Source organism: Seriola lalandi, unplaced genomic scaffold (genome assembly GCF_002814215.2).
Source record: "Seriola lalandi dorsalis isolate HSWRI2012SDOR001 ecotype SW California unplaced genomic scaffold, Sedor1 jcf7180002054777, whole genome shotgun sequence".
Lineage (NCBI taxonomy): Eukaryota > Metazoa > Chordata > Actinopteri > Carangiformes > Carangidae > Seriola > Seriola lalandi.
Window position 1 is genome coordinate 145,454 of NW_019525330.1, and position 26,408 is coordinate 171,861.

Genomic DNA, 26,408 nt, shown 5'->3' on the forward strand with positions numbered 1-26,408 from the left:
CTCGTCCCCCTTCCTTTTCCAACAGGGGGATGGAGAGCCTCAATGCTATCATTCTTTGATTCTGTTTGAATCTGGCCGCGTGTGAGCAGGAAAAGGAGCCAAACGTGCTTCCTGAGTTGTCCGGGGGGGAAACGCTGTAATAAGCAAGGGGTGGGTGGTTAAAAATAACTGGGCTATATAAGCCCAGAGCAGGATCCCACTCACTCTCAAACTCTCACTGACTCTCACTCAGTCAGGACGTCCCATGCAGGCCCAGCGCTACCTCTCACACTTACACACTGTTTTTCCATGGAAGCTAGTGGAGTACGCCACATGAGGCAGAGCTGATCCTCACCGCAGTGACGGAATACTTACAGACCTGACACAGACATGATGCATGCCTAAATTCATGTCACTGACAGCCCAATAACAACTTGTATGTGACAACACAGGGTCTCGTCCTGGAGAATATGAGACATACATCTATACAATGAGCCATACAACCCCCAGTTTTTGGCACCTTGTGGAAGCAAATGCAAAATAACGGGGAAATTATACTGTTTAACTGTTAACAAGAAGCCGCGCTGTTTGTGGGGCATGTATATTATACTTCTTTTAGAAAAGCATAAGTGAAAGGATGAGGTGGAATTACAGCAACTTTATTGTTTTACATATAGGAGTCATGCTTTTGTCGTATCGCTCACAATTATAGTGAGTCCTTTTTCCTTTCTTTTTTTCTTTATTTCCAAGAAAGACACCAAAATAGGCTGCATCCTTTTTGTTGTAATGTTATATCTCAAAATAAAAGATGCAAGTGACAAAAAAAAAAAAGTCTTAATGACCCCCCTCACATACAAGCTCTGCTATTGTGAAATGATGCGCATGTTTCCCAATGGTAAAACTATTGTGTAAATCTCAATTCAGGGAAAGAGATTTACAGAGGCTTCGGTGGAAACGTTGCGCATCCATGCTCAACAATTGTTTGATAATGTGATTTCAGTGGTTCCTCTTCTGCAGGAAAGGGTAGTCAAATGTGCAGGTCATCCAAAGTGCTGCAGGTTGGGAGAAATTGATTTGACTTAAGGACACAGGGTCAAGAATTTGTGGAGGACACTGAATCCCCACCAGCTCCGAGGTGTTTGTCCTTGTTTGGACCTTTGAACTGTGCGCAGATGGGGGCAAGCAAAAGGAGAATTTCCCTACAGGGATCAATTAAGTCCCACTTCTTTATGGACTCCTCACAGATCTCTTTAACTGAAACCTCCATTGAGAAATGTTTTTTATGTGGGCTGCTGCAGTCAAAAGAGTGTCCCACCCATCATATGCAAGGCCCCGAACATTCGCCCAATTTGCCCAAATAAAATTCTCTCGTCGGGTACGTACACTTCTCCACAGGAAGTGACGGATCAGAATGAAATACAAACCTGTCTCTTAAACGTCACACGAATTAGTGAGTGCTCCCTCCGAGGGAAACACTGGACCTGCCAGGTACAGCTTTCTTTTCTTTTCTTTTCTTTTCTTTTTTCTTTTTTTTTTTTGCTTCTCTCATCCCTTTGCTACACTTCACCGAGCAGTGCACGCTGTGAGCAGTTTCACATGATTTCAGGCTACTCGAGTGCAAATGTTTCGGTCCTCTCAGGCTGACGTTTGAATCCGCCAGGTGCAGAATTGTCTAGTAAAGTCTTTATACAGTTCTGCTGCAAATCTCTGTTAACTAGGTCTGGTTACATCATGACATTTAACTGTGAGTTAATGATGGGTAAACCAGCTGCGAGAAGCTTCCATAGTGGTGAGTGAGTTTCGGTCAGGACCAGTAAGTTTACTCATTACTATAAGTAACAGTTAATTAATGAAATCACATTCTGATAATGTGGATTTATTATTTATTATGCAAATGAGAAATAATGAGTTATTATTGATTTGTGAACTCTTAGCAAGAAACTGAATAACCTAACGTTATGCAAGGTAAAAAGTTTGGACAAAAGTTTAAAATGAAGCGCAAATCGCTGAGATTATGAAAAGTTCAGTGACAAAGATATTCTGTAGACACAGCTAGATGTTCACAGCCACTAATATTCAACAGGTGAAAAATTGCAACATGGCCTCCACGGCATGGGAATTTTTCAAAACACACAAAACAGAACTGTTTTTGCAAGTAAATTATGAGATATGACCGTAACTACTAAGAGGTCAGCAGGGATTAAGTTCCTTAAAATCAAACTTTGGAGCATTACAAAGCATTGAAGGTGGCTGAGTAACAGGGGAAGTGAGAGCTCGCTCACTCTCACTGGTAGCGGAGCAGAGGAGGACTGCTACACAGAGCAGGGGTCAGAGGCAGTGGCCTTACTGGACTCCTGCTGTGTGACGCACTTTCCACTGAACACACAGTAAAGATCAGGGATCAGGATGTGGACACCTCACAGCTGCACTCACAGGGTTTCCTGGTGATGGTAGACATGACAGCTTGATGAGAGGTGGTGCATCTGTCATGTAGCGCTGAGCTTGGTTATTCTGTGTTAGGTCTGATGATCATATTCAGAACTCTTTTTTTTCCTCTTTTTTTTTTTACTGCACCTTTTGCAGAAGGGTGTAAGTGTAAGCACATAGTGTAAGAGCAGTTCTGAGGTACTTCAAATGTTTTACTTTACTTCATACTTCATTTGCACTACATTCATAGGGAATTATATGATATGTTACGACATAAAATCCAAAATAAAACATGTTAAAGTGAAAACACTTGTTTCCAATATGGTCCCAGAATGTTAAAAGACAGGGAAACATAACTCTGTGACTATTGTGCTCTTTACACTCTAAGTATATATGACAAATATATTAAACTACCCAACAGTACAGAAGGAACATTATAGCTCCACAACCAGATGAATGGCTGTTTACAGATGAATACATCAGTAATAATAATCAAGCATTGTAATATATGATGACATAATACTGACAGGGGCCATTGTGTCTGCATAATGAGTACTCTTACTTTTGAGACTTCATGTATAGTTGTCTGTTATTACTTAGTAACTCAAATAAACTTTTAAATGAAAGCCCTTTAGTGGTAATGGGATATTTGTACTCTTCTCCTTACAGTAGGCTACTTCTTTCACCTCTGCTGATGATTGTGAAAATTAATAAAACTGAAATCATGTTGAAAACATGTTGTCATGTTGAGCTGTCTGTGATTATGGTCCCTGTATTTCTAAATGCAGATTTTTTTTTTTTTTTTTTTTTTGAGATTTTATGCATGAATCGTTTGTTTCATATGTTATTATTGATGGAAGTGATGTATGAAGAGACACAAGAATCATCTTAAACTGTAGATTTCAAAATTCAATTTAGGCAATGGTGAGTGATTTCACAACACCCCCTTTTTTTTTTTCTTTCTTTTTTTTTTTTAAGTTTCACTTCAGGTGAAACAAAGTGCAGCTACAATTGGCCTAATGACCTCTGGAGCCAGAGGATTCCTGCTGAGAAAACCCTCTGACCGTCCTCATGTCAGAAACCAGACCCCTCCGCAGAAACAGCAACAAGCAGGCGGGAGTTGTGATGTAAATTTGACCCCAGTCGACACAGCAGCCCCCTCGTCCGCCATTTACACCTGAATGGGACGTTACCTTAAATCATGTTTACATCACGAGTGTTTAGAGCGTTAAAAAGCCGTGGTAACCGTTTCAGACGAGCCTGGCGCCTGTTTGGACAAGCCTGCTGTGAAAGAACAAAAACCATCTTCCATTAATGATAATGAGCCGAGAGCGAGACGCGCCAAGCAGGTGGAGACAGCGACACACAGCACACACATACACACACACGTTCATATACTGCATTATTATGAACACACATTGCTTTAATATGCACGTTTCATGGACATTTTTCTAGACAAAGTCTGAAGAGAGTAGAGAATTGATTTAAGAGTTTTTCTCATGGTAATGGACAGAAAACATGAATTTGGAGGCATCACATGGAAGAATTTAAAAAAAAAAAAATCCAATATATAGCAACAAATCTGATGGGACGTTTTTGTGGCCAGTGCCATCAGATGTGTGTGCCATGAATAATCTCTTTATAGACTTGCCTGCTCTTTATTAAATAATATTTCTTATTTCTGTGTTTTAACCCACTACTCTGATTCTACTTATATTTTCATTACTGTTCATCAAAAAAGCCACATCTCCTCAGTGTGGTGACCACTGACAGCCTTTACATTAAGTTGTTGGGGCTGCTTGCCCCCTCCCCCTGCAGTTTCTGTTATTTGGCTTGTTCTTTTCAGCAGATTACGTAAGTATCTATGGTTGCTATATTGCTCGTGTGTTTGTAATTTGCCTTCAACTTTTTTCCAGCTCCAGGATCAGGTGGGTTGGTCCGTTTGCGTCAGCCTGTGGGGGAGGGCGCGCACTTTATAGGTTCCTCTGCGCTGCTCTGTCTGTCACACAGCGCACTGAGCCCCGCTGCCTGCAGGAACCGCTTTATAAAGAGCTAAATTTACCAAACTTTACGTTGTTTCCTGAGCTCTCACAATTGGCCAGGCGTACCCGGGCAAGAGAGTTATAAGGTTGGAGGACCTCCTACCAGTTTTAAACTTGTTCATGTCCTCGGAGCGCAGCTGCGGAGAGAGGCGACAGTGAAAACAGGCGCACAGACTCCGGCGCGGCTGCCGCTTCTAAACACAACGCGACTTTGACAAGAGATAGTTGATATTTCAGCAAACCATGGCCTTATCCGGAGTGATGCTACCGTCCTTTTCGACATTCTCAAACCAAAGAGAGAAAACCTGGGAAAACGTAAGTTGATAATCTTGCTTTAAAATATGTGTGAGTTGAATTCGTTTAGTTTCACCTGTTTTGATTTGGATGACAATATGAATATCTTGTAAACTGTTCCAACCAATGTTTGCTTTAAGAAAACATGGGGAAAAATTACTTATTTCTTTAGATTAAGAAAATAAAAGTCAGTAGTAGAGAGACGTGTCCAGCTGGAAATCATCTGCAGTGTCACAAACTTTTATTTGACATATTTCGTTTTACATATTATCGTATCTAATAATATGTCTTTCTTCTTTCAGAGGTGGAGAGGAGATGTGGACAAACTGGTCTCCAGCAGCTGCTCGATGCTTGAAATGGTACACAGCCTGGACAATCACAGCAAAAAGGACGACGAGGATCTGAGTAATTATTTGGATCTGGATTTTATTCTCGCCAACACAACTGGCGCAGACAGCGTGGCGGAATATGTGGGCACAGTTGAGCCCAACATGTACACAACTGGAAACTCGGTGCCATCCTACGCAGCAGACGACCATCGCTCCCCGCCGCCCCCGTACTGCGCCAGCCTCATGACAGAGCTTCTCCGCTCCGAGGGAACAAACAACTATGGCATTACGCGCAATCCCAGCGTTCAGGGGAGATTTTATGTCAACACTGCTCCTTTCCCCCGCCCGGAAAACATCAAAGTGGAGCCATCCATGGACAGTTACGGCCCTGTTTTGGGCATGGTGCCTCAGAGCTGCAGCAAAATCAAGCAAGAGGGGAACGTTTCGTGCATGATGTCCTTCGAGCAGCCCCGAGTGGCCATCTCCCCGCGGGCAGCCAGCAACATGACACCGCCTCTCAGCCCCGATGACCAGGGAGCTTCGGACTGCCAGGCACAGCTGTGCCAGCCCATGAACTTCCCTCAGAAGTATCACACGCCGGCAGCTTTCCCGCACCACCCTCAGGCTCCCCAGCTGCAGATGTCCTACCACGCTCCACACACTGCCTTTGGCATGTACGATGAAGGACTCAGCCTGCAGCCTGGCGCGCAGAGGGTTATGCTCACGCCGCCCTCATCTCCCCTCGAGCTGATGGAGTCCAAACCCAAGAGAGGACGGCGCACATGGCCGCGGAAGCGCACAGCGACGCACACTTGCACCTTCGCTGGCTGCGGTAAAACTTACACCAAGAGCTCACACCTGAAGGCACATCTCCGAACTCACACTGGTAAGTCTGAGCTCACGTCCTGCTATAATTTTTCTGTGCGCAATTACGCACGGAGCAGCGCGGTGCTATGAACCACATTTCCCGTTACAGCACGTTCTAATTATTCCCCATGTTTTCTGTCCTCGCAGGTGAGAAGCCATACCACTGCAGCTGGGAAGGCTGTGGATGGAAATTCGCCCGTTCCGACGAGTTGACCCGTCATTTCCGCAAACACACCGGACACAGGCCTTTCCAGTGCCACCTGTGTGAGCGTGCCTTCTCCAGGTCTGACCACCTGGCCCTCCACATGAAGAGACACATGTGAAGGAGCCCACATAAGAGACTTGGGGGTTCATGGGTGGGTTGTGTTATTTTTTATTGTGATCCAACTGATGTATTTTTATTTAAACAGTTCTACACATGACCAAAGTCGTTTTTTATATAATATTGAATTTAAAAAAAAGTTTTAGTGTTATTATTTTCTAATAATGTAGCTGGTACTACTTTGGTTCTATAAAAGCTTTAGAAAAGCTTTGTTTGCTTTCGAGCAGGCAGACCAGGAAGGGGCTGGCCCTGTATATACTACTCTTCTTTGACAGAACTGGAATGCGGTGTTTAACACAAGTGCCTTTCTATGACTCTGCTACTGTAAAACTCTTCTTGACAGAAAGACATGGCCACAAAATAGTACATGTTCTTGTTGACAGGAGTGAAGTGCACATACCGATGCCTAACATGTGCAAAGACAATGTTTTATTTAAACTGCCTCAATGTCTGAATGGCCTGAGCTGTTGTATTTTGTTGCCTTCTTCCTGTATGTAGTTGTCGTTGACTTCTCTGGTGTGAAACTCTTGGATCCAGCCCCTCTGTACACTATCAGGGCTTGATGTCCTGTGCATTATTTTTTACTTAAATTTATATGAATATGTAAATGGATTTTATACTGTAAATGTGTATTTATTGTAAATATTAAAAACAATGAAATTGAACGTCTGACTCGGGAACTCCTTCATCTTCATGCATGCATAGTCATTCGAGGCTGATCATGTTCACACATATATTTTAATGAACCGCATCCACCCACTCAACAAAACTATTTACTGTGCTTACAGCAAGTCAGGGTAGGTGCACAAGACCTGCACACCATCAGATCGGTTAAACTAAATAGGTTATACATGTTGCCACTGTAGACCCACTTTAATTTTAAAACATGGGCACTTGATTTCCACTGTGATGTTATGCAGCTGTGAGATGGAGAAGGGCAGCCACTTGTGGGCTTAGCCTATAAATACAAACACTCCATTTCCATAATTACAGAGTGAGCCAGGAGCCGTCTGGACAGAGGGGCACAGCAAACCCTCATCAGGGAGCCCTTAGACTCCCTTTCTGATGGGTAGAAATTATAGTAGGACATCAAAGGGCCTTAATACTACAATTACACAGAGTCACTCTGCACTACAGTTTCAAAGTATCTGAGTCTGTGCATATTATGTCTGCATGGTGTCAGAGAGTATTTGTTTCACCCGCATCAAAGGCAGAATTGAGCAGATGCATCAAAACCAGACGGCGTTCTTTTTATTTTTCTAAGTCCATAAATATTAAACATTTTTCTTCAGATACGTGGTTGGTCTTTTGCATTATGACAATTTTAATATTTTAAACACAACTTAACCCTTTATCAAAAGTGGTGTCTCTCTTGTTCACAGTTATATTGCACCTCATGCATAACAATAGAATGTGTCTTAGATGGGTTGACCATAGAATTGATCATATTTAAAAAAGAAAAGAAAAAGAGGAAGTACACACTAGGTCAAAAATATCTACAGTGGTGGATGCAAATGTATCACTCTCATTTCACTTTTTTTTTTGTTCCAATATCAATGCAGAACTCGACAATATAAACAATCCATCTTAAATGAAAAGAAACTCTAAACCTAAAAATAGAATTACACTGTTGTTCCTCAAGGCCATTTGCTGTACATTATTTCTATTTATGATAAGAGGGTTGGGGTTAGAATAGATACAGTTATTTTGCAATCCAACAAATTATTCATGGCTTTGTGCATCATACGACTGACTCACTTCTTTAATTTAAAATACAAGACCTACCATGTTCGAGGAATGTTAAAAATCACTTTTATTCAATTAAAAGTTGGTACAGTTTTGAGCAACCTAAAACTCAGAGGACTTTTTTTTTTTCTATAATCACATACATATTGTGCAATATTACGTTACAATGTTGATATGTAGATAAATAAGGCGTTGTCACTCTGTACATATCCAGTAAGATCTGGAATATACAGTGCATACATTATGTGCCGAATAAACCTGATTAGTGTTATATGATTACAAGGAAGCGATATTTTAAGGCTTTTAAACAAATGTCCTCCGACGGGATCATAAGACATCAATGAACTGAAAAAAAGTAATGCAGAAAAGAAAATCTGACAGTTGATTTGAGAGAAAAGCTGGAAGCAGATGTCAGTGTGCATCAGCGATAATGTGAAAAGAGTCGCAGAAGAGGTAAAAAGGGCAAAGCGTAAGTGTAACAGCACCAGTAAAAACAATGTAGTTTTACACTTTTTTCCATTTTATCGAGGCTTTTAGTTGTATGGGAGTGCACACGCACACAAACACAAGCTGCTGACATCAGAGGGATGGTGCAGCAGCGCTCCAGGTAGACTGGACATTGTTCATAAGAAAGGAAGACGTCAATGATTATCACTAGCATCTTAATTATTGTAAATACAAGAGGCGACCGGTGATGTGGGGCTAAATCATATTCAACCAAAGCTTTGTTAGGACTAAAAAGCTCATCAGGGATTCCCAAAACTTCATATTAACACGTGTATGTATACCCTGTTGAGGGTTTGATTATATTCAAACATTTCTTCAATCCATGTACTTTAAGGCCATAAATAGCAGGTATGCAATCATAAATGGCAGGAAACACTTGTAACATTTGAAATAAAAATCGAAATTGTGCCATTTTCATGCCGATAACTAAACTCCAGTCCTTTAAGACAGGGTTGCTTTTTGAAGATGGTTTGCACATAAAACCGTTATCTAACAATATTTACATTACATGACTAAACACGGGCTAACAGGGTAGTCAACGCGTATGGTTTGACTTTCAACATGAATTTTTTTGGAGTAATTAAAGGTTATATAAAACAGTTTATACAGTGCATTTTACAAGTACTTCATACACCACAGATTCATTGCTTTTGTATACAAATAAAACAGTAAAATATTCTTAACATTTTTTGTTTGCAACAAACTGGCTTTTGGTTAAGGCAGGGTGATTAACCATAACAAGATATGGAGCTAGATATAGGTTGTAGTCGGGTACCCTGCTGGTTTGGGTTGCGTTAAATCGCTATGTTCTTGCAGGATGAAGCCAGGCTTAAATCAAGTGGCTCCGTATTGTCCCTGATTATAGTTGCCATGTAGTTTGGGAGCAATGAACCTTAACTGGTTGCTAAATGTGGAGTCATTTGACACGAGTCCAGTCATGGCGGGAGAAACTCTAGTCTCTTACACAAATTGGTAACAGGGGCTGCTAGTCATATCGGGCCAGTGTCGGTGCTGTTGTCATGAGCCTGCGGACGGGAGGACTATGAGGCAAAATGAGGAGGACTGTAAAGATGTGGTGGGGCACGCCTGGTCAGGCGCTGGGCGAGTAAGCCCGGCTGAGAGCGATGGCGAGCTCCAGGTCCTGCTGCTCCTGGAGCCGCAGCCTCCTTAGCCTCTCCTGCTCCTCACGCTCGCTCTCCCGCTTGGCCCACTCCAGCTGCTGGCTCTCACTTCCAAACTAGGGCAGGGAAACAAACATTAGATGCAGACAAAAACTCAGGAATGCAGGCTGAAATGTCAACACAAAAAAAAAAAAGAGAGAAATCACTGGAGGAAAGCTGATGTAAAAGGAACGGTGGATGCAAATTTAAAATCAAGTGTTTCTAATGAGGCAGAATATCAAAAACTACGTCCATATATAGCTGAAATGATGTGATATATTACAGTAAGCTGAGGAAAATAAATAAAAAATATAGACATTTAAATTTCACTTGGATGTCACACAAAAAAAAAGCCAAGAAAGCAGCACTAAAAGCTTAAGAAAACAAAAGATTCCTCCACAATACACAGGGCTACATTGGTGCCATAAATTACTGCTCACATATGTCGTGTAAATATTCGGCACTTGGATCAATGCGACTGAGGATATACATTGAAAATAATCGTGCTCATGAATCACCATACTCAGATTATGCCGTGCGGACAGGTTTTTCACATGCAAAGGATTGACCACCACACCCTTGTACAGTCTTACCTTGACATGTTCAGATCCTGGCAGAAAAACAAAGATTACAACACAGAGCTCGATATAAAACAAAAAAAAAAAACCCCAACAAATCCCTTTTTCAACTGTCATGCTGGCGAGAGGGAAAAATAAATACATGTCATGTCAAATGATACAAACCAGACACAAAAAGCTGCCATGCATCATCTCTCCACTTGAGAGCACGCTCAGCTTTTAGCCTATACACGATGGCAAAGAAGCGGAAGGTGGAGGACAAAGAGGCAGATTTACTCTGTTGTGCTCTGCTTCGAGGCATATCATGCTTTGACAGAGAATAAGCCTTTAGCTTGTAGTTCCAAAATTGAAAAAAACTCCTCGTACGCTACCTGACCAGGCAAGTTAACGAACTCTCTGACTAAAAGTGTATTAATCTCGACATCCCCTCGAAGACTGAAGCCAACAACAAGCATGCAAGTCCCTTTACCAGGCGGACGATGGGAACAGTCGACTAGATAGACACAAACACTGGAAACTGTCCAAGTCAGTCATGCAAATGCGTATTTTCCTTTCATACAAAGCCCTTAAAAAGAAGCTCTCAGATGTTCTGTCAGTTGTTAGTCAACAGCCAGTAAAATCAGCAGTCCTGTGATTGCTTTTTTAAAGTCAGAGTGAGGGGGGGAAAGTTAACAGACGGAGGCTCGGTGACAGAGAGCTGACACCTCCGACCCTTCAGCTCTACGGTCTGAAGAGTGAGATCAAGAGATGGGCAGCTTAAGCAGACAAAGATACATGTTCCAACAGAAAACTGTAAGTACACTACACTTACAGAGGCAAAATCTGCAAAACCCACAGGACAGTCTTTGGATGTTTTGCTCGAGTCTGTCGTAACAAAAGAGTCTTTACTGTCTGCTGTGGAGCAAACGCTCTGGAGTGGCTCTGACGCTGCCGCACTGAGCATACCTACTGGAGAAGGAAGGACATTTAAATTAAAATCTAATTACCAAATCCATGTAACAAAAACAGTTTTGGTTTTGACTATAGAGGCTGACAACCGTTAACCCCTTGGGAAAATAACCTGACACATTAAACACTTGTGTAATACGCTATTGCTAAATTCTTACAGGAAGCCAAGAACTTGAAGCTCACAGTCGTCACCCAGGGGGCATATTGGTTTAAAAAAGGTGCTAACCACATTTTTTGAGTAAAGCTCACTGATGCGTTGTAGCTAAACAGGCAATGTGTTGCTTTATGGAAAACAAAATTGCAAAAGACTGACCCACCCTTATTTACAGTAAGCTTTGGAGACATTTCCTATATTGATGTCATTGTGGTCATCTGGACAGGCTTGTACATTTCTCTTATTTGCACCAATGCCACAAAGGTTGCATCTGCAAAGGGGAAAGGCTTCCAGCAAACAAATTATCTCCATTATCTAGTCAAAAACGCCAGGGGGATTTAGATTGAAATCAAGTTTCATTTATTGCTCTATTAAAATACCGAGTTACATTTAACACTTCTTCGCAAATGCCTGAAAAATTGCTGTGACACACTTTTCAACAGTACCGTCAAGCAAAACGAGTTGTGCAATTGACCCTGTGATGCAGGCATTCAGAGAGTGGGCTTCTCACTTCCCCATCACGTAGGAGGCACATCTCTGGGGTTAGCTCGTTGTCTTAACAGTGGCTACTCATCTCTACCCTTCTCTGTGTGATGAAGCAAAGGGGAAGACCAACTTTCTCACGATGTGGCTTCTGCTAAAAGAGTAAGTGCAAGGCAACAGCGGAAGGGCATGTGCTGGGCAAGGACTGAGAGGTGTGTGTGACTTCACATACACATAAAAGAACAAGATGAACATGAGGCTAAACACATCCAAGCGGCTGAGATGAGTGGTTCTTAATCTCACCACACTGTTGCATGCAAAAATAAAGGGATTCCTTTATAACACTAACAGAGCCACTTCACTTTGAAACCCATACTACTACTACCACCACCATATCTCTGCCAGCAGCTTTCCTGCTGCAACTTCAAAAGATGAAATTACTTTCTCTGCACTTACACAGCTCAATAGGGAAGTCATTTTTTCAGTCACAAGGAGCACCTAAAAATGTTGTCGCGATTACATTTTTGTAACAAGTGGCAAAGATCAAATGAAAGTTGTACTGATTGTTATCAGTACAACTGACATGATTGATGATAAAAGGTATTAATTTCAACCTGTTTAAACCAACATTACATGCTGATTATGAACATCATTAAGCCATTTATGTCAAGTTAAGCAGCAAGCACAGTCACATACGCACGCTTATATACACACATAAAATCAGGGCTTACCGTAGGGAGGTGCAGGCCGGTTAGGCACATTTTTCTTTGATGGGAGCACAGGGTTGTCCGACTTCTGTTCACACACCAGGGAAAAAGACAAAAAATAAATAAATCCCTCAACTATCACACAAAATAATGACTCCAACAGAAACGTCAGCCAAAATCTAAAACCTCTGGCCTCGTACCAGAGAGACTGTTTTCATAAATGTGATGAACTGGCAGAAAAATAAGAAATCAGTCATGATGAAAGTAAAATGAACAACACAGCTTTCTACAGCTTAAGTGGAAAATGATGCTTTATGGTGCAACAGGTTCATAACTCCCAAGAATCCCAGGAGCTTACCTTTGACATCTGACTAAAGTCAGCAAATCCACCCCCCTTGCTTCCAAAAGAGTTGCATCCAAAGGGGTCCGCTGTCCCAAACACATCTGTGACAATAGTACATCGAAGCGCATTTGGAACATTTGAATACGTTTATGGAAAGAGCCACAGACTTTAATGAAGTTCAGCCTCAAACCACACATTTCAAAATCATCTTTACATCTTGCTTATTCTGAAAAGGCCTGCGTGCGATTTCCAGAGGAGGGAATGTGGCATGACCGTTTAATTTTCCATGACATTTCGCAAAAACCTGGAAAGCAAGAGGCTTTGTTTAACCTGACGTATGCAACTGATCAACTAATTAAAGGCGTCAGTTGGCGCACTGTTAACCAGAACTGTGCCCGGGTTGTTTTGAAGCTCAGTGGTATGCCGTTTAATGAAAAAAAAAAAAAAAAAAAAGGCAAACTGCAGATGGCTACAGTGAAAAAACAAAACATTGTAATAGAATATGTTTGTTGTGAATGTGCAACCACAAGAGACCCCATTCATGTGAGGTACGCAGTGTTTTTCTTTGACGCACAGTAACTCAGCTCAGGTCTACAGTTGCCTCTGTGTTCTTCTGAAGGTGTGTAGCATGGCAGAGCACTGGCCGGGGCCGGCCACTAACTTAAAACAACTTCTGTAGCGAATGAGGCAGAGCAGTTCAATAGCAGCAGATATAAAGACTTGACAGAGGCAGGAGTGAACTGGTTAAAAGGAGTGGCAGTGTATTCTAGTAGAGCAGGACCAGCAGTCACAGAGTTTCTGTTGTGCTTGGCTCCTGCGAGCCTCCTGTTTTTCCAGGGTAGGGGGGAGTATTTTTAGTTGGCCAGTAGTTAAATGCGTAGGTACTCGACTAAAAATAGCCCTAAACCACAGGAAAAATTGAAGCCACAGTGAGTAAAAATTGTTTGCCCCTCATGCCCCCAAAAATATAATCTAAATCTAACACGTCACCCAGAATGGCAAAGAATGACTCTTTGAGACCAGTTTCACAACAAGGACGTTCTCTCATGTTCAGATGTCGGTTAATAGAGTCACATTCTGGGAAATCTGCATGGAAAATCTGTACATATTTAGTGCAGGGATGACTATGCATTCACGCTTTAATTTGACATGGTACAGTACGTTCTACTGTGGCACCATCATATTCACTACCTTCCTGACTACAGTAACTGTGAGGAGAAAGAAAATAATATACAGCCAACATATTCAAGATGACGGCAAAAAACATAAATGAAAAAAATAAATCTTTGACAACATGTTTTGGTTGTGTCTGAAAAAAGTACGTATTACAAATAGACTTCACAGACTACTGAATAGGTTCAACAGAACTAGAATTACCACCTCGCGGTTGTTTGCCTCTGCCAACCAGCCAATTTGCAGGAAATATGGTCACAATCTCTCCTTCCTGAGTTACAGCGTTGAATAATGGCCAGAAGTGTTTTTGCAGAACATAATGACATCACAGTGAAATTGACCTTTGAACATTTGGATAAAAAATGTCATCACTTCATCGCTTTATCCTACTGGACATTTGTGTTAAATTGTGTCATAACTAGCATAATAGATTTGTGAGTTATGGCCCAAAACGTGCTTTGTGAGGTCACAGTGACATTAACATTTGACCACCAAAATCTAATCATCTAATCAGTTCATCATTGAGTCTTAGTGAATGTTTGTGCCAAATTAGAAGAAGTTCCCTCAAGGAGTTACTCAGACATCGCGTTCACGAGAATAAGATGGACAGACGGACGGACAAGGCATAAAAATGTAGCATTTCTGACTTTTCCCTAAAGGATATAAGAGCAACAATTTAACTAAATATTTTCACACTGATAAATATGACCTCAACACAATCTTTACATTTACAACTGGGGAAGACACAGAATAAAATCTTTCCTGTGAATCGACATGCACTGTTGTTTGTGAGCAGCAAAGTACCTGAATCCTTTGGTTTTGGGCTGTTTGATTTGAAGGGGTCACCACTGCTGAAGGCACTCGGCTGGGAAAAACAAAGAAGCGAAGCGCAAGTACCATAAGCGAGCTATTCAAAAGATCTTGTTTGACATACACACACACAATGACCACATCAGCATAACCACCAGAAATCTCTTTGTAGTGCTGGTTTACTTTTCCAGGTATGGACAATGGTGAAGGCATGTCAGAGCTTGTTTCTAAAGTATCAGCACTGACAGCAACCATAGCGAGTCACTGAACACAGGAAATTAAAAATCATTTGATTTTTACAGCCATAAAGAAGAGTTGTTTGATACCTTTGCGGGCAGTGTGGGTTTTCTACCAAAGGGGTCTGAGGATCCAAACATGTCTGACTTGTCCGTCCTCTTAAAAAAATCGTCAGATGAGGTGCCTTTGAAGGGATCACTTTCTTTGAAAGGGTCTCCTCCAAACGGATCTACAAAAAGGACAAGACAGTCATCTTCAACCTCTGACAAGAAATTATTGTTATTGCAAGTTTCTTTTTTTCCCACAGTGTGAACTCTGGACTGACAGACTGGAACATTTGAATTTCACTTCAAACATCCCAATTCGGCACCTTATAAAGTATTTACAAACGCTTATTCACAGGGACACAATAGGCCTCATTCACCAAAATCTTCTTAAGTGTTTTTCTTAAATTCTTTCTTAACATGTCAGCACTCAAATGTGTTTAAGAGTGCGTAAACGCTGTTCTTACCTAAGAACAAATCCCAAATCAGAATCTTCGTAAGTGGGTTTTAAGAAGAAATTTGTTCTTAAGAATGGTTGGTGAATGAGGCCCATTGTGGGTGATCACCAGATAGCATCAGCTAGCAGAGCAGGGAATCATCTTGATCCTTACAGAACTACAGGAGTAGATGATAAAAAGATACAAGAAGGCATTCAGACCTTTGAAGGGGTCGGACTTGAAGGGGTCTTCTGTCTGGAAGGGGTCAGGTGGGGGCTCCTTAGCACTGCTGTTGTTAAACATGGCTATCTTTGACTTGAAAGAATCGTCCTAATGAAAGAACAAATAAAAAACCCAACAAGTGGATAAACATTTGGAGTCTTGACAACGAAACAAAAAATAGGACTTTTAGTGAGTATTTTAAGTGACAAGGCAAAACGCAGTGAGACAACAATAAAAGAGAGCATGCACACTTGCACAGACTCAAAACAAAGAGACGTTTCTGGGAAATATCTCTTTGGTATCTGAACAGCAATAAACAGGTTAATTAGGAGGAGGTGACATAAAAAGGGCTACTGCTAAGATTGAAATGCTTCTCAGTTTCTCCATCCTCCTTTTTGTCTGTTCAGGGGGTAGGAACCAAAACCAGTAGCATGGTGTTCAAGTAACGTCCCAGAGATCCAGGCAAGACTTCTACATTAGATATAAGACGATATGTTCATCATCTCCTCACCGCACTCCTGAAGCCTCCGTTCTGCTTCTCAGCAAACCCTTCACTTAGGTCGGGCATGTTGCTGAAGTTTCCTCCGTTGATGTCACTCAAAGCGCTGTTGTACTGCTCAATGGTCTTGGTCAGCTCCTGTTGGCTGTCCTGGATCAGCGACAGCTTACTGCGAGCCTAAACACGCACAAAAGCTATCTGTTATCTGATTCCATTAAGTATTGTACTATGTGACTTCACTGTATCATTTTCAGTGGGTTTCAGAGCTGTTCAACACTGGAGAATTTCCTGTCTGGCAGGAAGGGGTAAGCTACTTTGATTTCATGCCACATTTTCAAAAGAAAAAAAAAAGAATTTCAGAATTTCAGAATTTCAGAATTTCGATTCCTCAGAGATTTCCCTCCACTAACGGTAGAAAACAGGCTTCTTAAAAGTCTCAGCAGATTGAGGAATAATTTTCAGCTACTTGTGTAAGTAGTGGTTAGTGGTTAAATTGATGAAAAGAATAACTTTAACCACTATGATCCAACAGTTTCACTTCAGTGTACTTCAAAGCATGCTAAATACCAATGCTAAACAATGGTCACAGAAGTAAAAGTAAAACGAATGTTTCCTAAAGTGAGACTAATGTCATAAAAACCATCTTCCAGGAGCATAGAATCAAACAAGTTCAAATCTACAAACCTCTGTACCTCTAAGTCATTATTATACTTTGGTATCCAGAGCTTAATTAGTTTAAACTAAAATATCTTAGCAATTTTATATTCATGCCCCACAGCCCTAAGCTAATCAGTTAATGGCCCAAAGTGGCAGAACATCCTCATGTGACCTGTTGTCTCTCCATCTGCACTGACCTGGTTGATCTCCTCCTGGGTGGTTTTGAGGGACTTGACGATGCTGTCCAGCTGGACGCGACCGGAGAGCAGGCTCTGCTCCAGCTGGGCCTCCTCCTCCTGCAGCCGACTCAGGTCTGCCTTGGTGCGGCTCAGTTCGTCCTCCTGGCTCAGGAGGTCAGTCTCCTGAGAGCGGATCTGGCTCTGCAAGGACGAAATCTGGAGCAGAAAGAAAGATTTTATATTTGTAGATTCATCGATTGCGGAACAGTTAAATTGCTAGACATTTAGAAATTACAGCTTTAACTCAGATTTTGGTTTGCTTGTTAGGACAGATCAAAGCGGTGCTATTTTAGAGTTTGTTGTCAGGGAAAATACAGTGCAGTAAGACAGTGGTCCTCATTATACCTACTTTTAAATTAGACATACTTCTTACTTATGTGGCCTCACAAAAAAACAGCAATGCAATACTTCACATCCTAATATGTATTTCATTTCCCCAAAAGAGAAAGTCAGCAAAACATAAACAGCTGCACTATTTTAGAACACTCAGAGACTGTTTGAAAATAATAATCTGCAGCAATTTTCCTTCAAAAAAATCTTAACCTCAACTGACCTCACTGTTTGAGAGAGATCTGAATATCTGCTTAATACAAACATTTCGCCACAATAAGTTAAGAACTGCATGTTTCACTATAAGTGCAGCAAAATTTGTTGTTATTTTATGAATGAGTCAAGTCTCTAACCATTTGCGACTCGTCCTGACACTTCTGCTTGACGTCGTTGAGCATCCCTTCCAGCTTGGAGCGCTGCTGGTCCATCTCCTCCAGACGTTCCTGGGCATCCTGCTTTTGGGACTCCAGGTCCTGCAGACTGCTGCTCTCCCTGTCCAAGTCATTCTGCATGTCCTGAAGGTGCACCAAACACACACACACACACACACGCACACACGCACACACACGCACACACACACGCACACACACGCACACACACGCACACACACGCACAGGTGTTTGCTGGGTAAATCATCATCTTTATTTAGCTATTAACTCTTCTAGTTCACATCCAGATTGTGTAACTTGAGAGAGAATCCATTTTCTACAACGCATTTCATATTCCAAGCACTGAGACTGAATGCTAATCATAAGTCATTCATTAAACACAAATTGCACATTAATTATCATGTCCCATAAATGGAATATTTTTAAATTGTTTCTGCCTGGCCTCACCTGAACTTCAGTGTTTTGCTGCCTGATTCCATCCTCCTTTTCCCGTATCTCTTGCTCCAGGATGAATTTCTCTCTATAGGTGAAGCACGTGGGAGAAGAGCAAGGGCAGAAAGTAAAAAAATTCTGTTATTATGCCCTAAGAAAATGCCTATGTTGGCAATATGGACGGATTAAAGAGCAAAAACAAATGGCATTTGTAAATCATTTGCAGTGGGGTTTTTTTTTTTTTTTTTTGAACAGTGTCTCATAAAAGCTCCACTCCACTTGATAGTCATCTTTCTTGACACTATAGACGTTGTACCGATGAGGTGAATGTAACTTTTTTTGTAGTTTGAGCATGGACATGCACAAGATGAACAAAGAATGAGCATTAGATAAAAAACAAATGATGGTGGATCTGTTCCATCTGATCAGTATTCTTTCCATGACCTTTGGACAAAATGCAGACTTACAAAAACCATTTGAAATATTGTCAGTTACTTCAGATCTGTGTTATGTTTAGTCCAACTGAAAACTTTCAATGAATGTAACATACCCTAATAAAGTATTAGCAAGGCTCCATGGTGATGTTTTCTTCACTAAGTCTCTCTTGGACTAAAAAAATCTGAAAGAGGCACTTGTTTAAATAAAGGTTAATATTATTTAATAAAACTATAACTAATGGTTTAAAAGATCTTTGATCCTGAGCCTCGCCATCACCTCACTGCAACCACCCCTCCTTTTTCTCAGAGGAAGTGAAACAAAGCCATCCTCCTGTTACTCAGGGTGCTCACCTCTGCAGCTGAGCTATTTCCTGGCTGAGGTCATCCAGCTCTTTGATGCCTGTCAGCTCTGCCGACCCCGTGGAGCCGGTGCTGTCCTGAGGCCAGAGACATCGAGACAAATGAGTGAGAGAAAAGTAAAGTTGGGCAAGAAGGTACGATCGAAGACGTGAGGAGACGGGGGGTGAGAACAGAGACGAACACAGAGTGACAGGGAAATGGATGAAATAGATGCGATAAAGACATTAGGAAAAATGTTCTAATAGGGAAAAGGGGACAAAAAGGAGGGAGAGGGAGAGCAGAGGGGACATGAGAGGTACACAGGGGGAGAGAGGAGCTCCCCACTGATATGTCTAACAAAACAAAAGACACAGGAAGGAAAGACAAACACCTCGCACAGCTAGGGAAGGAGCAAGAGAGCCTGACAATACATGAATGAAGAGAAATGCACACAGGACAATACAAAAGAATTTAACACTACAGTGAAATTTTTCTCATGCATCAGTGTTCAACATATCAGGTCTATAACTAATTAAGAAGTTTCAGGTTGAATCTCAGGAAGGAAACTGCGTGAAATAGCTATTTGTTGGTAATAACACTGCTTGTGTAAGATTTGCAAAAGCTCATGTATTTGTTCAGTATTTCTTTGAAAGGTCTGTTAATAATAAACCCAAAAGAGCAGAATCTAGAGACACTTAAGGCAGCTTTTTCAAAAATGTTTGTGTTTCCATTGACCATGAAAGTGAAAAAAAAAGCAAATAACCATTTTAATAATGATAATAATGTCTTTTTTCAGACTTTCAGAGCATAGCACTTGTTTTGATGGTCTGATGCTAAAATAGAAGAATTTTATCCAAAAATGACAAATGTCCACTGTAAAAACTGAAACCTTACAAATACATTTTGGCTTTAGAATTAAACATTTTGTGGCTTTTTTTTTTTTTTTTTTTAAGATAATAGGCCCCTCCTTCAATAACTGGTTGGCCAAAGCATAATACCTTTACTCCTGGATATTCTATATTTGTAAACGAATAATAAATGATAAATTTCCTGGAATTATGAGCAAGTATACTATAAATGGACATCAGCTGACATTATTTGCTGTGATGGACCATTGCTGATACAGCAGGTGGCAGTGTGGGGCCTTAACACGGGTTTCGAACAGACACATTTGTGGAAACTCCAAGAACGTATTGAAAAAAAGTCTTGAAAATATTGTACGTATTGAAAATCTAAGAAATTCTGTATTTTCTTTTGTTGGGAAAAAAAAATTATGAAACTTGAAACTTAATTAAAAGGAGTATGGTCCTGTTTACACCTGGTGCTTCAGACTAAGAAAGAGAACATATGACAGAACAAAAGCGCCACCTTGTGTCACAAAGCTCAACTACTCACTCTGCGCATATTAGCTAGTACAGCAGGTTCAGGTCTCAGAGAAGACAAAAGCCCCACATAGCTCTGTTAGAAAGGATAGAAAACAGCTCAAAAACAGAAAAAAGCATAAAAACAGTTTTGCAAGGCAAAGCTAAAAAGCCAGAGAGCAGAAAATCAGCTTTTTAAATGCATGTAGTAGCAGGGAAACACAGACTCTTAAAGGGCAGGTGAGAGTGAAAATTTTGGCTTTGGAAAATAGGAAGAATTTCAATAAGCTGAGCTAAAGTCAGGACTCACAGGGCCAGCCACTGATGTCGCCGTTCTTTCTGAGGGAGGAATCATGTCTGGAGTGAGAGTGGAGGGAGGGTCTACACCTTTGATGACCTTCTGCTGAATCAGATACATGGCCAGAGAGAACTGCTCCCGGGTCAGCTTGCCCGTCTGTTTAGTGTCAGCCAATCCCCTGCAGACACAGCGGTAAACTTCACTCAAAAGATGATATACTGGATACTATGTGAGAAAATCATACACAGATAAACCCGTGCTCTGAACGTTTACCAGTTTAACTGTTTCCACTGTCTCATTTTTGCATCTTATGTTGCACCCATCTCCTTGGGAAAATGTTAAGATACCTACTGTCCAAAAGAGGGTGCTGTGGCATTAAACCATCTCAGACTTGCTCTACATGAGTGTGAATAATTCAGCACTATTCAGGTGTGAATGCACTACTGAGACATTCGACACATAAAAAATACTCTAAACAATGAATTATGTTTTTCCATGGTTCAGGAAGGACTAAAGGATGTGGCAATTTAGTTTCATTTATAGGCCTTTTGACTGGGATGTGGAGCAACTACTGAATATGGGAGTGACATTTAGGTTAATGCTGTACCATTGGCCTGTCACATGGACCGGATTACACAATAGTATAAAGTATATATTATAGTTAAGATACTGTAACCAAAATATAACCAAAATCTATAAACCCATTGTTTTCAACCACTACACTGCATTTTCTTCTACATTTAAAACCCTGTTGCATATTTGCTGCATCTTTTCATCACTTGCACTAATTTTCATTTGATTTTATGTTTGATGCCATTTCAAAACTACATGACATCCCTTCCTCTTACTTGTTAAGAAGGTAATGTATTGATGTGATTGAAATTACTTTAACCTTTTTCCTTATTTTTATTGCTGTCAAACATATACAGTACAGTCTATAGTGGCTGAGAGCGCTCTGCACTACAATGCTCTTCAACCTGAGAAAGCATATGCAAATAAACACACACACACACACATGCAAATAAACAAAACCAAGCAAATAAGACCAACCCTTCACCACTTGACCAACCAGCATTTAAAACTGCAAATAAGCACAAGTCAATGAAGAAACACATTCAACTAATTGACCACGTATACATGATATATAGACGCAAGCAACAAATAAAGAAAACACAAGCAAATACAGAAACGCTGCATGTTCTACAGAACACAACAAATTTCTGGGGGACATTAAAATCAACACATACATCGACCACTCAGTCAATCAATGGTGAGTGAAAATTAGCCAACAATGATTATTTTCCTTTTAAACATTCTTATGGTGTGATTTTCTCTAAACATCTGGTGTGATGCTTGTTCTTGTTGCTCATTCCTCAGTTTTTATTGCACCCCGTAAACTTCTATTGTGTAAAAACTCAGTTGTGTTTTTATGTTGGCAGCGTTTTTTCTGCTTGTGTTTTCTTCAGCTGCAGTGCATTGAGCTTCTCTCAGCCACTGTAATATTCTCAGTTTATGAAGAGTGATGTGAAAGTAATGAGGAAAACGTCTGTAAATAAATGTGATCTGAACTGAGCTGTGGTCTCACCATATCTGCGCCAACATTGTCTGGGAGAGACTGGACTGCATGAAGATCTCTATCACCTCGCTGCCAGTGACAAGGCCGTCATTGTCGGAGTCTGTTTGCTTGAAAATGTCATTATATCTCTCCCTGTCAGCCACCGGTACCACCCAGTTCACCGCTGGCTGGAATGAACAAAGGACAATATTAATGTGATTTCAGATGAGAGGGACAACATCTGCTACAGACTCACTGTTTTTCTATGTAGGAAATGAAGAATACTCTGAGACAAATGAGGAGAACATTTACAATAAATACCAACGGGTCTTGCCAAACATTTTCCGAACAATCCTCCCCTAGATGGAAACACGTTGGTTTGCTCATCAACTGTTTACCACAAACACAATGACGATTTGTCGCTGACATATCACACACATACTGGGAATGGTAGTGCATAAAATCTTAGAATAAAATCAGATTAGCGTAACTGAATGAACAAATCCAAGTGAGAATTGTAGCACATATATATATAGTGTATTATTTCTGTACAAGGGTCCCTACAAAATATTGTGTGGACATTCTAGATTTTTGTTTTGGGTAAGAAATTATCCACTTGGGCAAATTAAAATAGCTTTTAAAGAAAGGGAAAAGGACATTCATTGAAAAAAAAAGGAGGACACTGCAACAAGTATCATGACAGCCACATCAGGTGATCATGGTACAAGTGTGAAAAGAGAACCTTGCCTCTCTTCCCTTTCAAGGAAACCTGTTCCTCCAAAAGTCATGGGTGAAAGATCCCTGCAGCTATAACACGTGGGTAGAGAGAAACACACTGGTCTGTGCACAATGGTCACAACAATGTGGCAAAACAAGTCCATCCATCAGCAACAAAACATGATTAATACATGAAATGCTGGTTTCTTTAAACTCTGTGCTTGTGACGTTTATCTAGGGAACGCAAGGGGAAATAAATAAGCTGCTTTTTCCATGAGGATTTAGTTCGCACAGTTTTATGTTTTATTTCTTATTAAAAAACTATCTACATTGAGAAAGTTACTCATACATCCTGAGATTACCCTGGACTAGAAGTCGCTGCATTTAGAGCCACATATGAAGCATGGATAAGCATGTATTCTTTTTTAACAAATTCCAATCAGTAAGGCAGCTGTAGTGCGAAACTGCCTAAGACAAAAAAAAAATTTTCTGTACTAGATTAAAGTACATCTTTTTTTTTTAAATAAATAATTCAATATTAACGTTTATGAAGTTTCATTATAATCATATCTGAAAATTAACCTATACAGAATTCTGTTGTCTAATTATTCTGAAAGCTAATCAAACTTCTTTGTTTTACAAGAATGAAGAGTTAATTGCTGTAAGTAGTTATGGAGTATATCACTGCTTTGAATTTTAGTTTGATTATTCTATGTTTATGTTTTTATATTTGTATGTGTGAGAGCGTTTCTATATTTGGAAGTATAGTCATTTATTAATTATAATATTGTGATATGAATTTTAACGGAAGTACTTCATCACTCATAGACTAATCAAGGCAGTGATGCAGTCATAAGACTTACAACGACACCTCAAGAGAAACCCAGGAGAGGAGGTGAGGGGACATACCGGTGAGCTGGATTTGAAGGAGTGTTTTGGAGAGAGGTTGACTGTACTGGTGCTGAGGGGAGTAGCGCTGACCAGAGGAGGAGTGCTTCGTAAGGTATCTTTGAGAGGAGCCGGGCCAGCCATAAACCCTGACAGAGCAGGCAGCACAGCCACAGCACCTGGCAGCGCACCAGCAGATTTCTTCCTTTTAGATGGGGGGATGAGGGAAGCAGGTAAGCTAGCTGGGATGGGCTCCTTCTCCATGGCTCGATACACAAGATGCATGGCCTAGAAAACATGGAAATCATTCCATTTTTTTTTTTTTTTATGTATGTTGGTAAAAACAGCTTTAAAAAAAACAAAACCAACCAAACAAAAAAAACTAATAAAAAATAACTTTCACTATAATAAGTATTTGCTTCCCAGTATATGCTGTAGTAGAGCGAAGCCAACATACCACTGTGAATTCATCTTTGTCCAAATGTCCATCTTTATCTACATCACTTAGGTCCCAAATCTACAGAAACAGCAAGTAAATGACAAAATGAGAATGATTTAGTTGCTTTGAATTAACACTGGTTTATATGTGTTTATCATTCGAACGTGTCATATCACCTTTCCTAACACATCCAGAGGTAGCTTGGAGTTAATCAAAACTGGCCTGACTTTATCCCCGGGGAGGAGACCCTTTACAGGAGACAGACTCTCGAAAATGCCTTCAAACTTCCCTTTTTCATCAGGCTGGGAAAGAGAAAAAACACTCAAGTTGACAAGTTTGATTTTCTTACACCCTCAAGAATGTTCTTGAAAACACTATGAACTCACCCTTATTGCCCACTGTGAGTCAGGCCCTGCTGTTGAAACACTTAATAATGGGCTGTTAGTGTCTTTCTGTAAGAAAATAAAGTGAGGATTAGATACTGACAGACGGGGCAGACTGACACAGTAACAAATGCATGAAGACGAGGAAAAGACCGTAAGAAAAAATCCATTTCAACACTTACAAATTTGGGTGCAGCTAAGTTTTGGTTGAGGTTGTTAAGGCTGATGTCATTTCCACCCTGTGCTGAGGCCACCAGTCTCATAGCTATGAAGAAACCCTTCAAAAGAGGAAGAAAGCAAGTCAAGTCTGGTGTTCACATCAGCACATCAGCATCAACGATCACAGCAAATTTACACAGAAATTTTGTGTTACCCTCTTATCCAGGTAGCCTTTTCTTTCTGAATCTGCCAAATCCCATATCTGAGAAAATAATAATTTAAAAAAGTTATTTAGATGCTATTTACTGAATATATGAGCGTAGTTTGGTGTATACATGTCCGTGTGTTTGACACCCACCTTCCCCAGTGTACCGTCTGACAGCCCTGACTTCTTAAGGAACTGAGCTGCATCTCCAGCTGATATTTTGCCTGTGTTTCCTGGATCCAGCTACAAATAATAAATAACAAGGTATTAAGTGGACACAGCACACACAGCTGTACCGGTTGATTGATTTTGTACGACGGATAATATTTATCTGAATGAACACTCGAGGAGCTGGCATGAAAATCACAGCAGCAACCAGGAGCTTACCTGTCTGTAATAGGTTTCATAGGCTGGGTATCCACTTGATAACTGAAGAAGCAGACATGAAAGAAATAAGACCAGCTTAGTTAGAAATGAGTCCGTGAGCTAGCACACACACATACACGGCAGTTAGAAAGCCAGACATGGCTGTAACGTTAGGAGGCTGTAAGAGGTGCAAGTGCATAAACATAGCATTGGTCGCTAACGTTAGCTAGCTAAATGTTTATTTTTGTTCAGTTTAGCTACTAAGTGTCTATGTTTCGCTACTAAGGTTACCACTTTCCTTGCAATGGTAGCTTCCTTCTTCCATTAAAACGTACAGTAACTTTGCTATCCCTACTAAATCTAGCCAACCATGTTAACTTAGCTGACAACGAAAGGTTGCTAATACGATTCCCAAGGCCAATATACACCACAGCTTATAAAGCAGTGATGTGGTGAAGGCTTACGGCCACTGTCACTGTCACTCGATTATGATCAATACTAAAATTAAGAGACTTTTCTTGAGATACTGGATGTTCTTACCTGACTGAGAGTCATGAGCGCCGCCATATTTCCTGGTGTCTCGGGAGCGCGCTTACGCCCCTTAGACGAACAGGGACGAGCGGGGACAGCTCGAGGAGAACCGTGGTTCCGGTGGGAGTACCGTCTCCACCACAACACCACCACAACACCACCACAACACCAAGGGTACAGTCTGGGTCAACCGCGACAGAGCGATTATAATGCGGAGGTGGTTTTCAATCCTATTTAAATTGCCCTGGTGTTAGTTCTTAGTGGCTGAGTCACGGTCAGCGCCCTGGTAGAAAAAAATAGAGTATGACGAGGAACAGGTGGTGACATTAAAGGTAGTGTACACACATTGGTTTAAATGGAGAGTCTTGCTGTACC

General features: G+C 40.9%; 2 protein-coding genes across 7 annotated transcripts; one reads left to right on the forward strand and one right to left on the reverse strand.

The window, feature by feature from the left end:
* Positions 1 to 4,422: 4,422 nt before the first annotated feature.
* On the forward strand, positions 4,423 to 6,925 carry klf2b (Kruppel like factor 2b). The gene is made up of 3 exons (XM_023425360.2): positions 4,423 to 4,763; positions 5,045 to 5,957; positions 6,086 to 6,925. Exons 1-3 carry the CDS (start codon positions 4,692 to 4,694, stop codon positions 6,259 to 6,261), a joined length of 1,161 nt encoding a protein of 386 aa, XP_023281128.1. The 5' UTR covers positions 4,423 to 4,691; the 3' UTR covers positions 6,262 to 6,925.
* A 1,130-nt stretch (positions 6,926 to 8,055) lies between these two features.
* On the reverse strand, positions 8,056 to 26,156 carry LOC111669119 (epidermal growth factor receptor substrate 15-like 1). Of its 6 annotated transcripts, none has more exons than XM_023425356.2 (24): positions 26,043 to 26,156; positions 25,524 to 25,565; positions 25,290 to 25,379; positions 25,146 to 25,193; positions 24,955 to 25,050; positions 24,776 to 24,841; positions 24,566 to 24,691; positions 24,408 to 24,467; positions 23,972 to 24,238; positions 22,376 to 22,533; positions 20,803 to 20,968; positions 20,527 to 20,589; positions 19,144 to 19,229; positions 18,371 to 18,443; positions 17,888 to 18,049; positions 17,163 to 17,360; positions 16,321 to 16,485; positions 15,809 to 15,917; positions 15,196 to 15,335; positions 14,864 to 14,924; positions 12,902 to 12,987; positions 12,568 to 12,631; positions 10,267 to 10,283; positions 8,056 to 9,750 (listed from the first exon to the last, which is right to left on the reverse strand). In XM_023425356.2, exons 1-24 carry the CDS (start codon positions 26,067 to 26,069, stop codon positions 9,604 to 9,606), a joined length of 2,517 nt encoding a protein of 838 aa, XP_023281124.1. In that variant the 5' UTR covers positions 26,070 to 26,156; the 3' UTR covers positions 8,056 to 9,603. The 6 variants fall into 6 exon arrangements, with proteins under 6 accessions (XP_023281124.1, XP_023281122.1, XP_023281127.1 ...); XM_023425354.2 differs by lacking the exon at positions 10,267 to 10,283 and adding an exon at positions 11,063 to 11,199; XM_023425359.2 differs by lacking the exons at positions 10,267 to 10,283; positions 20,527 to 20,589 and adding an exon at positions 11,063 to 11,199.
* Positions 26,157 to 26,408: the final 252 nt, after the last annotated feature.